At 37.8% G+C, this 22,560-nt stretch overlaps 1 protein-coding gene across 1 annotated transcript in view; it reads left to right on the top strand.

The window, feature by feature from the left end:
• Positions 1-1,585: 1,585 nt before the first annotated feature.
• The window catches only part of Psc (Posterior sex combs), a 35,308-nt gene continuing 14,333 nt past the window's right edge, over positions 1,586-22,560 (top strand). Inside the window, exons 1-3 of the mRNA XM_017620602.1 lie at positions 1,586-2,956; positions 13,503-14,831; positions 18,409-18,499. Of these exons, the coding sequence (XP_017476091.1) occupies positions 13,574-14,831; positions 18,409-18,499 (1,349 nt within the window). The 5' untranslated portion in view covers positions 1,586-2,956; positions 13,503-13,573. The remainder of the gene's footprint in view (positions 2,957-13,502; positions 14,832-18,408; positions 18,500-22,560) is intronic.

The following is a 22,560-nucleotide window of genomic DNA, read 5'->3' as shown; positions in this document are numbered from 1 at the left end:
TGAGTTTTGCCCAACTGTTTCTGATGGTGGTTTCGATGACAGAAGTGGGTAGTGCTATAACTGGTTGCGGATCGAGGAATGACTGGTCTAAGCCGACTGGCCAAATGGTCAGATGCCTCATTACCAGGTACTCCGGCGTGACCTGACACCAAGAGTAAAGCAAGCTCGTTATCCTTCGCAACATAATTTAGTCGAGACTTGCATTGCCGAACTAGTTTGGAAGTATTTAAATAGAGGGCTGGCCATCGGCGTATCCAGAATGAAATTTTTAATAATAATTGATAAAACAGCTAACATTAACAAATCAGCTATAGGTAAAGTCTTATTCAGCAGCATTCGCCCTTGGTCTCATACCCAACAACTCGCGCTGGCAATGGGGTCGACGTGAACTGCAAATTATAATAAAAACAGTCTAGCACAGCTATAACTCTAACAACTACATACATATTTACATATATGCATACATACATACATATCTACTTTCAGGCATAAAAAAGCAGCTAGCAGCAATGCTGTCGACAACAGCAAACCAGTTCGTACATCTCACATTTCCAGCATCAACAGTCGACCGACGCGCTTAGTTACCACAATACAAAAACAACAAAAACTGTAGCAGCCACAGCTACAGTCGAAGCTGTAGCTGAAGCATTAACCGCAACCTCGACGCCGAGAAGAAGAGTGGAGAAATATGCTATTGAAAACAAGCACACTTAATTATGAATTCGACATAAAAAACGGCAGCTGCGACGCTGTAGTAAATAAATAAGTACTTATGTGTATATATATACCAGCCTATTTACTTCACATATTAGGCACTCGTGCCAATCTAGTACCCACCAATAATGAGTATAATATTATAATGTCAGCCAGTACACTCACCCATGGCGGCGCAAAGCTGAGCAAAAACTTTTTGCCAAAAAGAGCGAATCAACACATTGCCACTCAAAACTGAGACCAACCAAAAGAGTACGAACTAGCAGCAGCAGCGAAATTGTCGAACCAAAATCATAGCGACCGCATTTTCGCAGCGAAGAGTAACGGAGTTACTCTGGACTGGGCTGGCCGAATGGCTGCACTTCATAGGCTGTGGTGTGAGTGCGGTTGCATTGATGCATGTGAATGAGCGAGAGAGTGATTGCGAAGGCGAATGAGTAAATGGCTGAAATGGAATACGAATGAGTGAGTGAGTGGTGAGTGTATGAAGAACGAATTAAGGGGATGGGCAGTAAATAAACGAGTAGTGGTTTAGCGAGGTAGTTGGCGCTGCTGCTGCCACAGAGCACTAGATATTTGTATGTATATAGAGAAGGGAGAACGGAATGGCTGCACACAAATGTGTATGTATAATATGAACACGGGAGTCGCAACAAAGACGTCATCACTGTGGAGCATAAATATGCTTATGCTTCTGTATGTTTATATATACACACATATATATATGTACATATAAGCAGCTTAGCTTGTAGATAAACAAGTAACGCTTGTATATAAGCACTTTTTATGTGTATATAATAATTGAGTGCTTTTGAGTTGGTTCACGGCTACAGCGAGTCGGAGCGTCGAGTTCATTTCTACGCGAAACGTTGAGTTGTACGGTAGTGTTTGCCGAATGATTGTGTGGCCGTCGTTTTCCATATTGAGGGAGAGATATCAAGTGCTATTTTAAAAAACTAAATCAAATACTAATAAGCAGATAGCAATAAAAATTTTAATTAATGGAAGTGAGGTGAAAATAATTACACTTTATTAGATAAGTTGTAGAAAATTTGGTAACGACTGAAAAAAAAGTAATTTAGTCAAAGTCACCAATTTCAACTAGTCGCACTGACTAAATATAAGTGAAGAGGAGGAAGAAGAAGCAGAGCTACGCGCAGTCAAATGAAGCTGTTCATGTGCCGTTGAGTGCGCTTTGTGTGTGTGTGTGTGTGTGTGTGTACATGCATATACATATGTGAATGTGTGTGCGTAAGCCCACATTTGCTTGCTGCAGAGTGGAATATCTATGTTTTTTGAGCGCCGTGGCTGTCGCTGCAGCAGCAACATTAGCAGTCGTTGAAGTCTGTTTGCTAGTGGCACCGTCGCATTAGCAACGCTGTTTACGTATGAAACTCACAGTGTGCGTTATATGGACACACGCACGTACCCCGCTACCACCAGGGTGCTTGCGCTGATAATAATTTTTCGTTTCGGAGTGTTTCAAATACGGCTGTCACGTTTTTCGGCGGCAGGCAGCAGCTAGCAGCTACTTGCTACCTTTGGCATTTTAGTTTTCGAACCGTGTAGCCTGTGTGTGTGTGTGTGCGTGCATTTGTTTGCTGTGCCGCACGTAATGAGAAGCAAAGTAAGGTGATAAAAGTGTGCTCAAAACATAAGAGAATAAAAGAAGTACATAGTTGGAAAAGTAGTGTGCGCGCAGTGCATTGTTCGGATGAATTTTAATGAATAAGAATATAAAGTGGAAAAGGTGGTTGATATGCGCGTCTACTTGGTATGCAATTTAGTTAAAAGTGCATACATATTGAATTAGTTGTGCTCTTTAAAATATAACAACAAAGCTGAAGAATAATAAATTGCAATAAAATCTGTGCAAAGTGCATTTTAAAAGAGTTGGCGTTACATTTCTGCAAAGTGTTAAATGCACCAAATAAAAGTGCAGTTAATAAAATAAACAAAAAAAAACAATTTAAGTATCCAAATAAAAGTGCAAACCCGCATTAATTAGCAATCAGTGAACAAATATTTTCATATGAATTTGAATTTTGGCGCCCACATTTGGATTATAAACAAACTTTAATGGATTACCATATGCGTGCTGCGTCCGGATTCACTTACTATTTTCCCACCTCATCATCAGCAGCTGGCATCAGCAGTATGATGCTTGCCAATCAGTGGTGGTAGTCGTCCTTCGTTGTAGCAGCAACCAAAAGCAAGTCGGCGCACATTAAGTGCTTAAAAGGTAAAAGGAAAAGAATCCCTTGCCCCTTTTTATTATTTGTACATTTGAAATATGAAACTTGTGCACGATCAGCTACCAAAAACCCACCACCGCCTTTACAATCTTTTTGCTGCCAAACTCCCTGCCACTACTCGCCATTATTTTACCATCCAATTTGCTGTAAACAAAAAACCTTTCCTATTTCCCTTTTTGCTTTCGAAATGTATTCATCAGCGTTTTCTCTCGTTTCATATTTCGTCATGCGAACGTCATGTGTACATACATACATATAGACATAAGGGTATATATATGAAAATATATATATGCATGCATCCATAGCGCATATATACATATGTATGTAGCTCTGCTAATTTTGCTCCCTTTTCTATTTCAATACCTTTTAAGCACATATGCATATTTGTTTATGCATACATACATCCATGCCTAGATATGTACATATGTATGCACATATCTCGTATTGTAGGTCCAACTCCAATCGCTTTAATGGGTATTTTTTATCGCTGCGCTCTGCTTTTGCTCTACGTTCGTTCGCTTTGCTTTTTTACATTGCTTCATTTCGTCCCCGTAACGGCTTTCCAGATTACTTGCCTGCCTGCCTGCCTGTGTTCTGTTCGACAGATCCATCCATTGCCATGCGGCATATCACCCGCAAACAACAAGAACAACAGCCAGCAAACAACTGCGACCGCGACAACATTAGTAACGAACGAGCAGAAGTAACAGCAAAGCAAATAACAGCCATGCAATGTTGTAGTGACAACGAAACGCCGGCAGACTTGGCACATACAAAAGCAACTGCAACAACTCTATCTATATATTGAAGTATGCTAGCAGCAGCTTGCGTTTTTCCCTTCATTCCGTATACAAACCGAACTTCTATGACTCGTTTGTATGGTTGTTAATAAATACAGCTGAAGCACATTAACAGAGCTGGCGCTCGTGAAAATTTACTTGCACAGTGCATGAAATATGATGAAGTTACTGCCAAAGGAGGTTGTGCAAACTGCAGTAAAAAAATTCTACTGAACATATTTTTCTCTTGGCAGCTTAACATTTCTGCTTTGTTCCGTACTTACACATTCCCACAATGTTTTTGGTCTTTTTGACCCAATAATAAAAATTAATAAGTTGTAAGCTAGAAGCCAATTATTATCTTATTTTATTTTTAATTGTTTTATTAATTAATGAATTCCGAAAGATGTAATTTTTATACGAATACACTTTATTCATGCTAACTCAACGGGATTTTTTAGAGCAATTTCCAATTGCACTTGGGTCCCACCTTTACGATAAATAAAACGTGGTCGAATTTATAACCTCCTCCTTTTTATACCTTTCATGAGCATGAAATGGTATTATAACTTTGGTCCGATGTTTGTAAGTACCAGAATAAGAAGAGATAGACCTATTAAAATGTATACTTCAGTGATCATTTAGCCATGCCCGTCTGCCGTCTGTTTGCATGCAATCTAGTCTCTCAGTTTTCGAGGTATCCGGATGAAATTTGGCAGGTGGATGTATTTTTATAATGTATTAATCATCTGTCGGAACCGGACGATTCGGACCACTATAACATATAGCTCCCATACAACTGATTGTTCAGATATGAGATATTTCATTATAACTTCTTCATTTATGCAGCTAGGAACATGAAATTTTGCAATACTTCCACCCATTATCAACAGAAAACTTAAAATGAAAATTACAAAGATCCGGTCACTATAACCTATAGCCCCCATACAACTGATTGTTCAGATATATGATTTTTCGTTATAACTCCTCCATCTAAGTAGCTAGGAACATGAAATTCGGCACTGTTGTCACTCATTATCAAAGAATGCTTTCAGTGAAAATGACGAAGATCGGGTCGCTATAACCTATAGCCTCCATATAACAGATTGTTCAGATATGAGATTTTTTCCGATAACTTCTCCATTTATGCAGCTAGGAACAAAGATCGGGTCTCTATAACATATATTGTTCATAACTGATTGTTCAGTTATGAGAATTTTCGTTATTACTCCTCCGTTTATGCAGCTGGAAACATAACATTTCGCAATATTTCCACCCGTTATCAAAAAAATACTTACAGTGAAAATGGCGAAGATCGGGTCGCTATAACCTAAAGCCTCCATACAACTGATTGTTCAGATTCGTGATTCTGTGTTATAACTTCTCCATATATGCAGCTAGAAACATGAATTTCGCAATATTTTTTTACCAACAGAAAGTTTGCAGTAAAACTAACAAAAAGCGGGTCACGGTAGCCTATTTATATCCTCCATACAATTGATTGTTCAGATATGGGGTTTTACTGTCAAACTCCTTTATTTGGACTGCCAAAATTCGTAAGCTATTCTATAAATAATAATACAAAGTCTACTGAGAAAATCGTCAAAATATATGATGTATAAACTTTATCTCTTAAACCTCTGATTGTTCAGATACCAGTTATTACGACTCCTTTATGTAGGAGTCTAAACCCATTAAATTGTGTTATCGGTTTACATACCGATCACATAGCAGTTAAAATCACTTATATTGGTGATAATATAAGGTATATATTCCATACCTCCNAGTGATCATTTAGCCATGCCCGTCTGCCGTCTGTTTGCATGCAATCTAGTCTCTCAGTTTTCGAGGTATCCGGATGAAATTTGGCAGGTGGATGTATTTTTATAATGTATTAATCATCTGTCGGAACCGGACGATTCGGACCACTATAACATATAGCTCCCATACAACTGATTGTTCAGATATGAGATATTTCATTATAACTTCTTCATTTATGCAGCTAGGAACATGAAATTTTGCAATACTTCCACCCATTATCAACAGAAAACTTAAAATGAAAATTACAAAGATCCGGTCACTATAACCTATAGCCCCCATACAACTGATTGTTCAGATATATGATTTTTCGTTATAACTCCTCCATCTAAGTAGCTAGGAACATGAAATTCGGCACTGTTGTCACTCATTATCAAAGAATGCTTTCAGTGAAAATGACGAAGATCGGGTCGCTATAACCTATAGCCTCCATATAACAGATTGTTCAGATATGAGATTTTTTCCGATAACTTCTCCATTTATGCAGCTAGGAACAAAGATCGGGTCTCTATAACATATATTGTTCATAACTGATTGTTCAGTTATGAGAATTTTCGTTATTACTCCTCCGTTTATGCAGCTGGAAACATAACATTTCGCAATATTTCCACCCGTTATCAAAAAAATACTTACAGTGAAAATGGCGAAGATCGGGTCGCTATAACCTAAAGCCTCCATACAACTGATTGTTCAGATTCGTGATTCTGTGTTATAACTTCTCCATATATGCAGCTAGAAACATGAATTTCGCAATATTTTTTTACCAACAGAAAGTTTGCAGTAAAACTAACAAAAAGCGGGTCACGGTAGCCTATTTATATCCTCCATACAATTGATTGTTCAGATATGGGGTTTTACTGTCAAACTCCTTTATTTGGACTGCCAAAATTCGTAAGCTATTCTATAAATAATAATACAAAGTCTACTGAGAAAATCGTCAAAATATATGATGTATAAACTTTATCTCTTAAACCTCTGATTGTTCAGATACCAGTTATTACGACTCCTTTATGTAGGAGTCTAAACCCATTAAATTGTGTTATCGGTTTACATACCGATCACATAGCAGTTAAAATCACTTATATTGGTGATAATATAAGGTATATATTCCATACCTCCGATTGTTTAGATATGGTTTTTCATAAATATATGTATCTCCTCTATCTATGTATGTATTCTGTAAATACATAAATTTTTTCAAATGCAGTAATCTGTCAAAGTAAAATTTTCAGATGTTCATGAAAGGTATGAAGCCTTCGGCATAGCCGAAGACAGCGCTGCTCTTACTTGTTTAATTTTAACTAAGTGTCTTGCTATTACATGCAATTTTCAGAAGAAAAGTCTTTCCGCCCCACAATGTGCTGTGCACTTAAACTTTAGGGTTATCTAATATGGTTTGGCTTGTTGCTAATAATAAATAACATTATATCGACTGCTGAGTGGAGGATCGACCTATCTCAGTAGCCAGCTCGAAAACGCTCTATCTCAAAAAACTGTTTAAGAGTGCGCTATTTCAGAATTTGGTTGAAGAACGCCCTATTTCAGAATTCGTTTCAAAAACGCCCTATCTCAGCTACCGATTCAAAAACGCCCTATATCAGCACATTTTCAAAACATTTTGAAGTGAGATAGGGCGTTTTTGAACCGCATTCTGAGATAGACGTTCAAGAAAATTGTGAAATAGAGCGTTCTTGAAAAGTTCTTTTGAGATAGGGCGTTTTCGAGCTGACTACGGAATAGGTCGATCTTCTACTCATCGGTCGATATTTTATTTTAGGGTTTTAGGTTAAAATGAAGTAATTTTTGTATAGAAATGTAATTTTCTACGAATATTATCACGCAGAAGATAAATTAAATGATTTAGTTTTCCATTCCTTAGAAGCTGAAATGGACCCACTGTGCAAGTTGTGTTTGCTTCCTTGCTGGCTCCTTTGTTCGTGCTTTTGCTCTATTCATTTGGTCCTTGGCTTGGCTTCTGCATTTCACGTAGCATATGCGGCAGACTTTCTGTTTGCAAGCAAAAGCAATTTGGTTTGTATGACTGAAAGTGTGCTATGTATAGAACTAAATAAAAAATGTATGTAGGGCTGCATGTACTTTTGTTTGCATTTACTTTGTAGATACATACAAACGCGCATTTGCTTTTGCATCTGTTAATATGCGTTTGTTTTCGAGTTCCTTGTGCTGTTAATGTTGTTATGTGTGTATGTTATTGTACCTTCCCTGTCGACCGCGTTTGCGAATTCGCTTTGTGCTTACATTCTGCACTGTGCCTTTGTGTCTGGCTTGTCGTCCATCCGTCCATGGGACGGGAAGTTTGCTTTTGCAACACATTGGAATTGTGAGCTCGCATTTCACATTTCCACTTCTTTGCCATCTTCTGAAGTACATACATATATATGTGTGTATTCTCATTTACTGATGTCCTTTTTATCCTGCCACTTTTCTTTCCGTTTTTTTTTTTAATTTTGCTGACACCAAAAAAACGTCTAAAAATATTCATACATACATATCTACATATGTACCTACATTGTACATAAATATGTACATATGTACATATATTTAAATGCATATTTACACTTGTATGTACATATGTACACATATGCATTGTTCAAACTTGTATGCCTATATTTGCTTTATCGTTACTTATCAGCGGCAGGAATACATACATAGATACATCCATACATACGTTTGTACATATGCCTTCTAAACACATGCATACAATCTTACATATCTATACATACTTTGATATATGTACCTACCCAATTTGCCAAACGTCTTAGTAACGACGTCGGTTCCGACTCGTTCTGGTGAACAATTTGTTCGCCAACGACTCGCCGGCGAACTCGCCGTCGGAAGAAAAGCACAGTTCGCCGGCGAACAGCAAAAACGATATGCATAGAAAAAGCAATGCTCAAAATCTTTAACAAAAACCATACAAATCCAATTTCACATTCTGTGAAATATACATATATAAAAAAAAAAATAAAAATAAAAATCAGCAAGCACTCCTAAAAATTTCCAACTTTTCAATCTGAATTAAAAGAAAAAAATATAAAGCAGTTTTGTAACTCATAAAATTTTAGTAAAATAGAATACAAATTTTGTATAGAAAAATTAATTCGTTTCGACGTCTTTTCGAGTTCACCCAAACGACTTCACCAGACCGACATCGTAACGACGTCGTTTCGAACTCGTCCTCGCTCTATGGCAAATTGGGTATGTAGATGTTTCCATTTCACAGCCCCACTGTCGCATGTCTTCGAATTCATTTATGCTGCTTCGTGCTTTCCACCTCACTACACCCTGTATGTACATATGTATGTAAATATGTACACTCCCAGTGCGGCCTTCTCGCTTGCAACGAACTCCAGCTGTAGCAACAAGAAATTTACTTGAAAAACAACAAAAATAACGAGCACAGAACAGCCACAATCACAAAATTACAGGCACATACATACATACATATGTACATACATACATAAGTGTGAATTTATGTAAGTAAGCATGGTATAAACTCAGTGCAAGATACTGCCGACAACCACCCTTTGCATTTCGCTCCCCTTAGCTTCTACAACTTAACCACACTGGCTGTTGTGCTGCTGTTCCATTTCGTTGCGTCGTCGGCTCATTTCAGTCTCAGTTCGGTCGAAGTGGCTGTATTTCGGTTTGACTGTTTCGCCTCTGCTCCACAGTTTAGCTTACCATCACTTTACTGATTTTTTATTATAAATACATACAGTAGATATGTATGTGTGTATGCATGTTATTTTAGGCCGACTGCGGCAGTGACAGAGGGCAGCGATTGCGACGACGCGTCGTCAGCTGTGACTGCTTTCGAATTCTCTTATCGTTCGACATTAAAGTTGCTACTGCCGTTCTGCAACTGCTGAGTGTTGCTGCTGTCTGGTGCTGGCGCTTGGCGCTTGTACTCATATACATACAAAGGGTACATATGTATGTATGTATTTAGTTGTTGTCTTTGGGTTTTCGGTCTGGTTTTTTTGGGTATAGGGGTTGTCAGTCTTTCGCTTTTGGTGTACTAAAAGGGCAAACCCGTATTTCAGCGTGGGCCAACGGGCCACGGGCCATTACACTGGGCTTGGGGCGAGACAGCTTTGTGCGAGTTCTAGTACTTACCTATGTACATATGTATGTATGTGCTTACATATGTATGTAGGTAGGTATGTATGTATACTGTACACTTTGTGTCTTCTCCGCATGCTTTCACTTGAAAGTTGTTTTGCCAGTAAACGAAAATTTTGTCCCTTCACTAATATTCCCTGTCACTCACTGGCATTTTTTTTTGTTCATTTGGCCTCAAGCTGCCTGCAATAAACTTTTCGCCTTTTTCTTTTCCTGTCAGTTTTTAGTTTCGTTTTAATTTTTTTTTTTGTCCAATTCTTGCGGACTTCCTATCTTGTTTTACTGTCCTTTGACCTTTCTTCCGGTTATAAGTACATACATAAGTGTGTAAGTAAGTACACAGGTTATTTTCTAAAGTTTCCTTACCTTTTTGCAAAAGTATCCTTTACACCACGCTTTTTTTCAATATACATATACATATACAATGTCTTCGTAACGATAAAGAAGTTAACTCGAAGTTTAATAAAAGTAAAGTCGAAAAATAAGCCATCGTTATTCAATAAAGCTATGAAATTTTATGCATTTGTACTTAACTAAAACTTGTATGTATATTTTTTGGATTATCACAGTCTTGCATCAAAAGTACGATATATCGATGGCTGATTGGTAGATCGCCCTATCTCGGCAGCCAGTGTGAAAACGTACTATCTCAGAAAACTTTTCAAGAACGCCCCAACTCGGAATTTTATTGAAAAGCACCCTATTTCAGAATTTGGTAGAAGAACGCCCTATCTCAAACGAAAATATGTACATACATTGAAAATGTGCTGAGATAGGGCGTTTTTGAACTGAATTCTGAGATAGGGCGTTTTTCAATCAAATTCTAAAATAGGGTGACAATATGTAAATATCGACGGCCCTATCTCAAAAAACGTTTCAAGAACGCCCCATTTCAGATTTTTATTGAAAAACACCATATCTCAAAATTTGGTTTAACAACGCCCTATCTCACTTCAAAATGTATTGAAAATGTGCTGCGATAGGGCGTTTTTGAATCGGCAGCTGAGATAGGGCATTTTTGAAACGAATTCTGAAATAGGGCGTTCTTAAAAAGTTTTTTGATATACATAGGGCGTTTTCGAACTGGCTGCCGAGATAGGTCGATCTCTTCCACTCAGCAGCAGTCGATAAGTACATTAGGGCGCATCACTTTCCATAAAAAAAAAAAAACGGTACTGATATTCCATCGGAAATCTAAAAAAAATACATTTAGGAAAAATATTAAGGCTTATGGTCTGATTATGCTAACTTAACATAACTTACAGGCTCTCACTTAAAAATTCTCTTAAATGGATGTTGCTCATCCTTGAAAATACCGCCAAAAATCGAGTTTTTATAAATAAAATTGGTATTAAAGTGCAAGTTTGAAGTGGCTAGGACTAACCGTTGACTTTTGCCATTTTTATAATTTTTTATAAAAGGCAAAAATGCACAATACCGTGTGCAAAAAAAATTGCAAAAATCAACGGTTAGTTCCAGCTATGTACTTCAAACTTGCACTTTGTTATACTCAAATTTAATGGGCTACCCAAACCGCACACCTAGATTTTTTTTTATTTTGTTGCGATTTTGATGAACTTTTGTTAACGTTTACAATTTTTACTTAATTTTGTTAGATAGTGAGCTATACTTTTATAAAGTAAAAAAAAATTATAAACATTTAATAAACAAAAGAAAAATAGTCAAAACTTGTTAAAAAGTCGCACAATGGAGGAGCCCCTTTGAAAAAAATTAGAAGAATTATAGAAATCGGTTAACGTGGTCCAAAGTTATGCCGCAACATATAAAAAAAAAATATTCCGACGAATTGATAACATTCTTCTTTTTTTGAAATCGCTTAAAAGTTGTTTCTGTTTTATGTACGTTTAGTAGTTAAAAAACTGCTAAGTTTCAAAGTAATACACTAAAAAATTAATGTTTGACACTTTTTTTTTGTAACACAGTAAAAGTCGCTTTTTCGTTCAATACTTGTACCTCAGAAGTTTTCTAACGCTAGCGCCCTCTGTTGTTGTCAAAAACAGGAGCTGATAAATTAAACTTACAAATCTATTAAAGGTAAATACTATGTTAGATTTACAAAAATGTATATTACTTAAATATACTAAGCACTTTATTTTTTTTATTTTTTTTTTAAACACATAGATTACAGCGCCTCCTAAAGGGCTCCTAGAAGCTCCTTCTCTACCTATATTCCTCCATGAAAGGACTGGGTAGGGCGGGATTACTAAAAGAAGGAGTAGTAAACATCTTCACGGACGGATCGAACTTGGGGACAGGGTGGGTGAAGGTTTCTTCTGTCGGAAACTCTCCACCAAAACTAAATCCAGGCTTCCGGACTTCTGCAATGTCTTTCAGGTAGAAATAGTTGCCTTCAAGAAAGCGGTAGACCCACTGCTAAAGGGTGTGATGGGGGCCTCGAAATCGGTAAAGTAATGTCTGACCTCTCAGATTCGATCGCGTCGGAGTACTTCTTAATAAGGCTAGTTTAGGTGCCGGGTCACAGTGACGTCGCGGGAAACTGCGTGGCTGATGACCTGGCGTTGGAAAGGACCCCCTTAATAGTTATCCCCAGATAAGGAGGAACTAGGGACGTTTCTGTTCTCCTGTGGATGAAAAAGAGGATATCTAGGCCTTTAAAATGGTATATAATAATCTATTGTCGGACTAGGCTTGTTGGGATTTTTTATCGGGGAAATTAAAAAAAATACCCATATTTCTCCTATTTTTTTTTTTTTAATTTTGACCATCGATAATTTTTAAAAACCACGCACTCCACCAACGTAACGGTAATTCCAAAAAACTCAAAGGTCAAGCCTAGTACGACAATAGATTATTATATACCATTTTAAAGGCCTATATATCCTCTTCTCAGATCATATTCGTTCTTTGAAATCGAATCAAAAATAGTCATTCAAAAACTCATAAATCTACAAAATCGTATTTTCTGTCTTAAATCGACAGATCGCGACCTCTAAATGACCTTTAAAAAATGTTTAAAAATAGGCAATAATATTTCTAATAAAAAGCGAATAAAATTAGGGGGTAGCGTCTTGAAATTTCAAAAAAAAAAAGCATTTTCGATGGGCACCCTAATGTACATACCAGCATCAGTAAGCTGCCTCTATTAGCAAAACTTTAATGATTTTTGGCGAGTTCATAATTTCTTCGTTACATCTATGAACCATTTGGAAAATTTCGCAAGAACGAGGTTTTTTCAGGAGGACCAAGAAAAATTTTGTTGTAGATATTGGGTTTTCGTTTTATCAAGGGAATTCAAAAGAATTTTGTTTGATTTGACTAAAAAAAAATATTTTTTCTTATTTTATGTCCCCTGCAAAAAACCCTAAAAATGTCTTCCAGTATTTGTCCTTTTTTGTATAGTGTTGTTCTGCTTAAAAGAATTTATTGTGTACAATAAAAAAACACAGTAGTTACCTTCAGGTTTTAAAGCCAGCCACTAGCTTAGCTAGTTCAGTGTGCTGCACTTTGAAGTAAACCATCCTTTGCAAAAAAAATAAAAATACATTCGCCCTCTAAAGTGCCTCAAAAATTAAAATTTATTAACGTCCCCACAGATTTTATATAAATTCCATAAGCTAATGCAGAGCATATGGTTGTCTGCACGAATGTATGTATGTACATACATATATATGGCTGTGTGTTTAACAACTCCAAAAACATTTTATTCCTCTTTAATTATTCCACTCATCCGGTCCAGTCCTTCGAATATGTGAATTCAACTTTTTCACTCGCATTTTCTAACATATTTATTTTTCTCTTTTATTTGCAGTGAATTTTTTCGCTTGTTGGTGAATTCACGCTCGTTTGTGTGTGTGTGTGTGTGTGTGATATCGAGCAACAATGCCACCAGTGCCTGGAGCGACGTCGGTGGTGGGCACCACACCAGCACCCACACGGTCACCAGCCGCATCAACGACAACGACAACAACAGCAACAGCAGGAGGAAATAAAACCTCGCCACCTTACCGCGGCGCAACGGTGTCCTCGCAACAACAAGGTTCACCTTCGCGCGCACTGCATGGAAGTGGCACGGCCACCAGTATGGCCAGCAAGAATAAGCATCACTATAACAACAACAACAACAACAACAACAATAGCATCAAGATCAACAATTGTAATAACAACAGCAACAACAATGCCAATGGCAAATTTGAGCAAAGTCACAATAACAACAATAACAGCAACCATAAGTTGACAATGCAGCACAGCAATGGGGGTGGCATGAGCTTCGAGGGAATGGGAAGTGCGCGACAAATGAAGCAGCAGCAGCAGGAACAGCAACAACAAAACCAACAACCAACGAACAAAAATACCAACAGTGTCATGAAGGCCAAAACCAATGATATGCAAAAACAAACAACAACAAACGCAACAACAAAGTTGTCCTTCACCCAAACAACCACTCCGGCTACCGTTAATGGCGCACTTCCAAATAGCGTGAACAAGGCGCAATTCTGCTCGCCCCCTAGTAGCAGTGTTGTTGGCACGTCGTCACAATTGTCGTCTGCGCGAACTAATTGCAACACTAAATCACCGACGACTAAGCCGACAACGGCAACATCGTCGACATCCTCGACTGCTACAAGTTCGTCGCCGCCACCACCACCTTCCTCGCCAGCTGTGGATCCGTTGGCCTTGCCGACCATTACTTGTAATGGTGTCACTTCAACACCAGCAGCTAAAGCAGCAGACGCAACAATTGCAAAAGCAACAACAAATATGTCGACTATAAATCAAGATAGTGTGGAAATAAAGGAGGAATGCGATCCACAAGTGATCGTCAAGGTGGAGGAAACATCTCCAACAACAACAAAAGCAACGTCATCGACGCTTAATCAAACATCGGCACCTCCCACAATGACAACGTCCTCAACAAATCGCAAGGATACAGCTACGACGCTGGCGGAAGCCAACAACAAAAATGCTGCTGCTGCTGCTGCTGACGCACTCGTTCCCACCGACGATGCGTCTGTGGATAATCTGATTGTCGATAAGCCGCGTAAAGTACTATTGAGCGTCATGAATCCGCATATAATTTGTCACTTGTGCAATGGTTACCTTATCGATGCCACAACCATTGTTGAGTGCCTGCATTCATGTAAGTACTACCTACCTACAGACCTAATAAAATTAACTAAGATTTATGAAGTGCTTTAGGAGGGAAAATGAGAATTGATTTTTCAATAAGCATGTCGTCGATGTCCTTGAGTAGCTTATTGGTGAAATTAACTGGCAATTATTTTATAGCTGCTATTTCACTTAGCAACATACGTTTAGTTGGCGTATTGGGTGGCTATTACTGTTACATACAGTTACGGTCAAAGTAATAGAATCAAGATTCAAAATGATGCTGTTGGCAACTTACCTTTATTTATTTATTGTTAATAATTTTATTTAAAAAAATGGGTCGACCTACATACATATATCAGATACAACATAAATAAAAGTTTCAAAGCTTGCACAAAGTTCACAAAAACTAATTAAACTTAAAAAACTGTTCATTAAAAATTTGATTTTTTTTAAATTAGATTTTCTAGCAAGATTTCGAGTATGTAGTTTTATAGTCCATTCAATTTTAGTGCAAGTTTGAAGTCGCTAAAAATTACCGTTGATTTTTTAGAATTTTTTTGTCGAGGGTGTTGCTAGTTTTCTTCCATGTAACGCATGAACAAAACTTTCTTTTATATGGAAGAAAATGCGGAACACCCGTTGCAAAAAAAAAATTAAAAAATCAACGATATTTTTTAGCGACTTGAATTTGCACTTTATTATACTAAAATTGATTGAGCTACAAAACTGCATACCCGAAAATGTTCTTAAGATTCTGATTAAAAACTTTTAAATTTTGATGACAATTTTTTTAAGTTCGATTAATTTTTTTTTTGAAATTTGTACAAGCTTTGAAACTTTTGTTTAAGTATGTGGTATCTCATATAGGTCGACCGATATTTTAAATGAAAATTATTAACAGAAAAAAAAGATAAAGATAAGTTGCCAATAGCATCATTTTGAATCTTGATTCTATTATTTTGACCGTAACTGTATGTAGGTCATGAGCAAATTCATTTTTAATTTTTTTTTTTAGGGCTGTAGGGCAGCTCGTATAAAGAAGATTAGGTTAGTTGTGGTTGCATGGCTGCCACTACTACTTACATACTTGGACTCGAAATAAAAAGTAGTCTTTGTGATACCATATAAGGATTGGGAGAGGAGTCAAATGGGGATGGGGACAAGGGGAGAGGATCGACCGGTGACGTTTATACATATATAGACTCTGCAGGTCCGCAAAAAATTTCCGCAAGCGACTACTCCCGGAACTTCATCAGAAGTAAGATAGTACGAATAACTCGTACTTCCACTTGGTAGCAGACTTTCCCATTGTGAATTCTCTCTATGAGTGCCCTTGTCTGAAGAACTGGTCATTGACACAAGAAGTAGTGAATCGATCCGAACGAAAAATGACACTGAAGATGGCACAACGCCGAAACCGGTTTGTCTACAAACCAAATTTGACAAGGGATGACGGAAAATCGTTCCACATTACATCACACTGCTACCCTGTCGGAAATACCAACAACAAAAATGAGATCCCTCTTCCTCATCTCTACAACTTCTTAAGAGGGTGCTGGTTGGTATGTCGTTTGCAAAAAAAAAAAAAAATTTATTCGCCCTCCAAAGTGCTATAGCACAGTGTCTTATGATGAGGCCGGCAAGAACCCTTAATGCAGATTTGTTTGGCGTCACCAATTCTTCAGTGCGACTCTTATTGATTATCGGCCATAAGAATCTTGAGATTTCACAGTCGCCCCGATTGATCTACAATAGTACAAAGAGCGCTAACGCTAAGGTGTTTAAGTCTTGACGTCCCGAATTCTGGGCAGATAAAATCAGATTATTCAACCTCATCATCTACCATGCAGATGTTACAGTATGGGTTTAATGTTCAATCGGACGTACCCACCAGTATGGAGAACTAAAATTTTTTTTAACTTAAAGCGATCCTTAGACCATCTTCGATCTGCTCGTGGCCTGAATGTTTTAAAATAGATCTCCATGCCAGCATTTTAGGCTTTATGGCTCTAATCGCTCACGCCGACACATAAAACTTAAATTGCTTAAAGCCTGAAGGGCCTTAGCCACGTCCATTCCAATGCTTTAGTCCAGCGCTTACTGAGCTGAGCTAGACGTATATATATACATAGTGAAAGAATTTCCCCTAGACTCACTGTGTTCTGGATAGATGCGCTACCCCTCTATATTCCGACGGTTCTGTCACATAGCATGCAATGGATAAAACTGACAAGGTCTTAGGCAGGTTGTTTTTAAAAGAGTCCTCGATATTAAGAAGGCTTCGGCCACATGGTCCTTTTGCGAGAGCATGCTGATTGAATCTCAATCAAAATCTCAAGGGTCTTTGAAAGGAATAGTAAAAGATTTGTTCGTCTGAAATGCTTAGGCGGAAAAATTAGAGGACGTACCGCATATCTTCGGTACAAAAATTTAATTTCACACCCTCCAAAGTTTTGGGACTTATCTCCTGCTTCAAAAGCTCGCGTAAATGGCGGCAGGCTAGCAACACCACACCCGCGTTGAATTTTTTAGCTGAACAAATATGATGCCCCGGGGGCCAGAACCTTGCAGGGGTTGATTGAGTTGATAGCCCATAGAAGGCAACGATTCGCTCAATAAATTTAGGTGATTGAGACCCTCCGATTTCATGCTCGATCACTGGTTCAGTAACCCAAGTGACTCCCTACTGCTCTCTAGCGGAAAGGTAGAACAGGATTCCTAGCGAGAAACGTCGAAATCTCGACAATTCATGGCGGCATTCCACTTTCTAGCAGAAGTTTATCCATGATACCCGCTTGCCTTTCCTAAACGCGGACTTATATATAGCTTCTAAGTCCAATCGTATACAATTGTCAGTGAAAGCCTAACCGAATTCTCCTGACTCCTGAAGCCCTTAGATCAGAAATGATATTAAGTAATAGATGAAACTTTCAAACGTTTTGTAACCTCTATTAAACTCGAAAAATGAGAGCCCTCCTAATCTATTCACATTAGGGCGGTCCTTGAAAAATCAAATAAACGATTTTTTTCAGTCTCAGCCCCTCAATCGGTAATACCACATCCACAGATATCACATATAAATTGTGTTCCCGATTGGAGACGGTTAAGGTGTGTCGCACAGGGGGCAAAGTACAGATTCCTCTATAGAGACTCAAAAAATTAAATATTTTTTTCATCTAATACTCAAAATCGATACTCCATAGTCAAAGATATCACATAGTATAACCGATTGGAGTCGGTTAAGGCGTGTCGCAAAGGGGTCAAAATCCAGATGCCTCTATGGCCCCAAAAAAATTAAAAATATTTTTCGATACTACTAAAGTTGGGGAGATCACTTATAAATTTTGGTCCAGATTGGAGTCGGTTAAGACGTCTTCATACGGTAATCTGAACTTTGACCCCTCTGCGACACGTCTTAACCGACCCCAAACGAGCCCAAAATTCATATATGATATCTTCGGCTATACTTAGATCCATCGACGCAGGGGTTGAGGCTTAGGAAATCAGATGTAAAAAATTTGCTTCCTACATTTAAGGACCACCCTAATATACATACATGAAAGCAATGTTATAATTAATTTATTTTTCTTCTCTCTTCATTACAGTTTGTCATAGTTGCCTGATCAAACATTTACGGACGGAGCAGTACTGCCCACGCTGTGAAATGATGATAAACACGGCCAAGCCAAATATCAAGTGAGTAGGCATTGCTTGCCATATTATTTATACATAACTATGTATGTACATATGTATGTATGTAGGTATGGACACATTTATATATATAAACGCGCATGTATGTATGTGTTTTTAGTATAAGGCATTTATGTGGGTGATAAAAAATTTAATAGAGAATAAAGTTTTACGATAAATTGTGCTACAAATTAAATTAAGTAAAAATTTTGTATTATTCTTTGCCTGCAATTAAATGGCTATTAGCTTTGTAAAGTAAAAGAGATGGCCATGAAATCCAGGCCGAATGCTTCGAGCTTTAGAAGGGAGGACGAAATTGCTTCAAAGTCTTTGTGTGAATACCCAATTTGCCACAGGGCGAAGACGACGTCGTTATGACGTAGTTGCGACGTCGCTCTGGCGAAGTCGTTTTGGTGAACTCGAAACGAAGTCGTTTTTTCCATACAAAATTCAACATCGTTCCGACGTTGTTTTTTCTCATCGAATTGAAGTCGTTGCGACGTTGGTCTGGGGAAGTCATTTGGGTGAACTCAAAACGAATCGGTTTCTTCGAACCCACGAGTTTTTTGAGGAACCTTCGGTCTGGGTTGGACAAGTTCCACGCCCACATTATTATATATCTAAGTATAAATAAAAGTCAGTCATTTGTATAGTAAACCGTTTTGATTATGACAATTTTTTATTATGACAGAATATGGAATCCACAATGTACACTTGTACTCAGAAAACTGAGCCGCCTACATCTTTTTTTCAGTATTCATAATATTCTTCATATAATTTTTTATTTTTTTATATTTTTTTTATAAAGGTACAGTTCACTCTATTGGCCTTATTCATAAAAAAATAAAATTTGTGGGTATGAAGTTTTTTTAAATTTGGTATAAAACTGTACTTTTACTTTAAATCTGGTATAAATTTTGAGCATCGTTTTGCAGTTCGCTGGTATATCGTTTTTGCGGGCTGCAGGGGAGTCGTTACGACGTCGTTTGGCAAATTGGGTAGTTACCTATATATATTAGTTAATGTCTCGTTGAGACGAAGCAAATGATTTCCAACCAAATTTAAAATTTTCAGAACAAGTAACTGCTTTTTTATAAATAAAATGTAAGCTTTCTATTTAGTTGACCCTCAATGTGTTTATTTTTTTACGAGGTTTAAACATGGAAAGCCTGACCCCAATATCTTAAACTGTCAATGTGAAAGTTTAACTCACCAAACCTCCTACCGTCATGTACCGATCGTCGGGAGGTGGCGCGATGCTGTTTCTAGCAGTGCTAAGGCCCTAGGTCACGGCCTTGATCAAATACTGCTGCGGCGTCTGGTGCCACCATCTCGCAATTGCTTATTTATCCAAGCAACACGCTGCAAAGGATGGGCCAATTGCGCTCAAAAAGATGCATGTTGTCAAGTATGGCGTTTAAACTTGGGTGTGTAAAAAATATATACGTGGGAAGTATTTTCCCTAACGTTGTAGACCGTTACAACACTTGTTATGCAAATATCCCGCACTCTGTGCTAGTGTGGCCAGTGGAAGCCACTTCAAACTAACCCGGCTTGCCCGGTTTCAGTAACACATCTAGTTTTTGTACTTTCCCTATGTCTGAGATACATATGTACATATATTAAGGTGCCTCGTGAAAAAAAGTTCTTGTTTTTCCACCTGAATTGTATACTTTATTATATGTATTTTAATACTTATGCCAAAATGTTTCGGAAGAATATTTAGATCTACATGAGCTGGACCGATTTGAAAATATCTCCCAAAAAGTTTTTCATAAATATATATAATTAACTTTTTTTTTTGAAATTTTTTCTAAAAAATCAACTCCTTCGAAGAGTATAAGCTTAAAACGTCCTTAAAATATTATATATTGCATAATTCCGAAGTGAAAACAATACCGATTTTTTCTTTGTATGGACAGTGATGCACTCTAACGTACATACATACATAATCACTGCAGAGTTGCTACTATAAAGTAATCACTATTTTTCTGTTGTAATTATACATTTTATTATATATTAATTCTTATATTTATAAAAAATAAAAAAGATTTAAAGAGCTCTATAAAGTGACATTATTAATTTGGGTGTAAGGTTTCTGCTAAAATATTTTGAAAAAGTATTATGATTTACGTGAGCTGAAAACATTTGAAAATACCTTCAAAAATCGGCATAACATAACATAACATAACATTTTTCCGAAATATTTTGGCGGAAATCTTAAAATGTAATATATTTTATAATTCCAGTGGAAAAACCGCATCTTTTATTGGAGATCCACCCTAATGCACGTATATTCGTAAGCTTCTATGTCAATTCGTATCTTCAAATGTTCCCATGCACATTTAATTCAAGCTAACTACATACATACATACATTTATTTTTGCTTTATTAATCCGTCCAATTATTTCAATTCGAATTTTATTTTGTTCTCTGGTTCTTCCTTGATCCAACGTCTTCCCTGTCCGGTAGTAGATAAAATACGCGCCTCATTCATCTTGACAGAAAATATTTCATCCAAAAACTACTTGTGCGCGAACTCACCCTCTTTTCAACGCCGAAATCTTAACACTGCATTGCATCCCCTTCAGCTTGGCAATTCCGGGACAAGCTCGTTTTTTTTTGCTGATATCATCTGATTAACGGCATCTACAACCATGTAATGTGGCATGTGTGGCTGTGGCTTGCTAGCAGGCGGCGTGTGTGTTGTAATGCAAAAATAACAGGGACGATGTTCGCCAGGAGTAAAAGAACGTGAAAGCAACGGAAAAGAAAAAAATAAAGTAAAATAAAATAAAGGAATAAGTCGTTCGCGCACAAACGACAGTTTACCTTGGAGGGAAAAATAAATCCCGCTCTCCGGAAACATAATCAAAATGCCAATTAAGTGAATTTCAGTTGAATCGCGTGTTTTTTCTTTTTATTTCTTTTATTTTTATCTTTTTGTCTTGCGAGCATACCCTTACTTCTTCTGGTAGGGAATTTCGTGTGTCTGCTGCTTGTGCCCTTGTTGCCGACAACGTTACCCTGCCACTGAAGCGTCGTCATTATGTTTCTTCGATGCCTCATGCAGCGCAATAAACACTCACAATTAACCGGCGGGCGGGGTTTCGCTTCGATTTGCCGACGGCATGCACTTACGTATAGGTATGTATGTATGTATGTGTATGTGGTATTACAGAAGCGTTGGGGCCGTCACAATTTGGCCTTTGCATTGCGAGCACAGCTGCAAGTCTCGTATCTACGAACCAGTAAAGTGAGCTGCTCCAAAGTTAATGTGCCGTTTCCTACAGATTCCGTTCGTTTCCCAGCTCGTTTCAAGCAACAACGCGCACTAGGTGAAGTCACTCCATTCTCAGTTGTGTTTCAACACCTTAAAGTGCCGAGTAGAAAAAAACCGAAAGCAGCGAACATAAAAATGTAGCGAAACAGATTTAATGAGAATAACAGAAATATGAAGTTGGAGTGGCAAAACCCCAAAACGAAACGACGAAGGTGCAAGCAAAGCATGAATGCAAAAAGCTATGCACAAGAATGAATGGAAAGAAGGAAAATGTTTATAAAAAACTCGCCGTTGTGTATATGCTGGTAGTGCTACGCTCTCACGTTTGCTTTTCAAACGCACTCTGCCTGCTGCCCGTATTTCCATTTCGCTGCCACTGCTTGCTGTGGGTCGGCGGAGTGCTGCAGGCATTGTTTATTGTTTTATTTACATTTTTTGATTTTCTTTTTTATGCTTTTCCATTTTTACCATCTACTTGCTTGCGTTATCATTGTTACGTTGTTGTTGTTGTGCTGTTATATCGAATGTGCGTTGAATTCGAAATGCAATGTGGTGTATTGTCTGTCGTCATTGCTACCGAGATTCCTGCAGCGACAATAGGCAACAGACACTCACTCGTTTCGCTCCATTCTTTTAAACTTTTTCAAGCTGATAAAGTCACCCGCCACGTCGCTTGCCATCAGCAACAGCATCACCATTACCATCCGCTACGACAACATTGTTGTTGGTACGTTGTCTCACCCAGTGTACGGAAATCCACTAATAAATAGTGGTAGATTTCACA

Source organism: Rhagoletis zephyria, unplaced genomic scaffold (assembly GCF_001687245.7).
Source record: "Rhagoletis zephyria isolate East Lansing unplaced genomic scaffold, Rhagoletis_zephyria_1.1 Rzeph_scaffold_00039, whole genome shotgun sequence".
NCBI classification, from domain to species: domain Eukaryota; kingdom Metazoa; phylum Arthropoda; class Insecta; order Diptera; family Tephritidae; genus Rhagoletis; species Rhagoletis zephyria.
The sequence above is the reverse complement of the archived record's forward strand: the minus strand, read 5'-3'. Positions and strand labels throughout refer to the sequence as shown.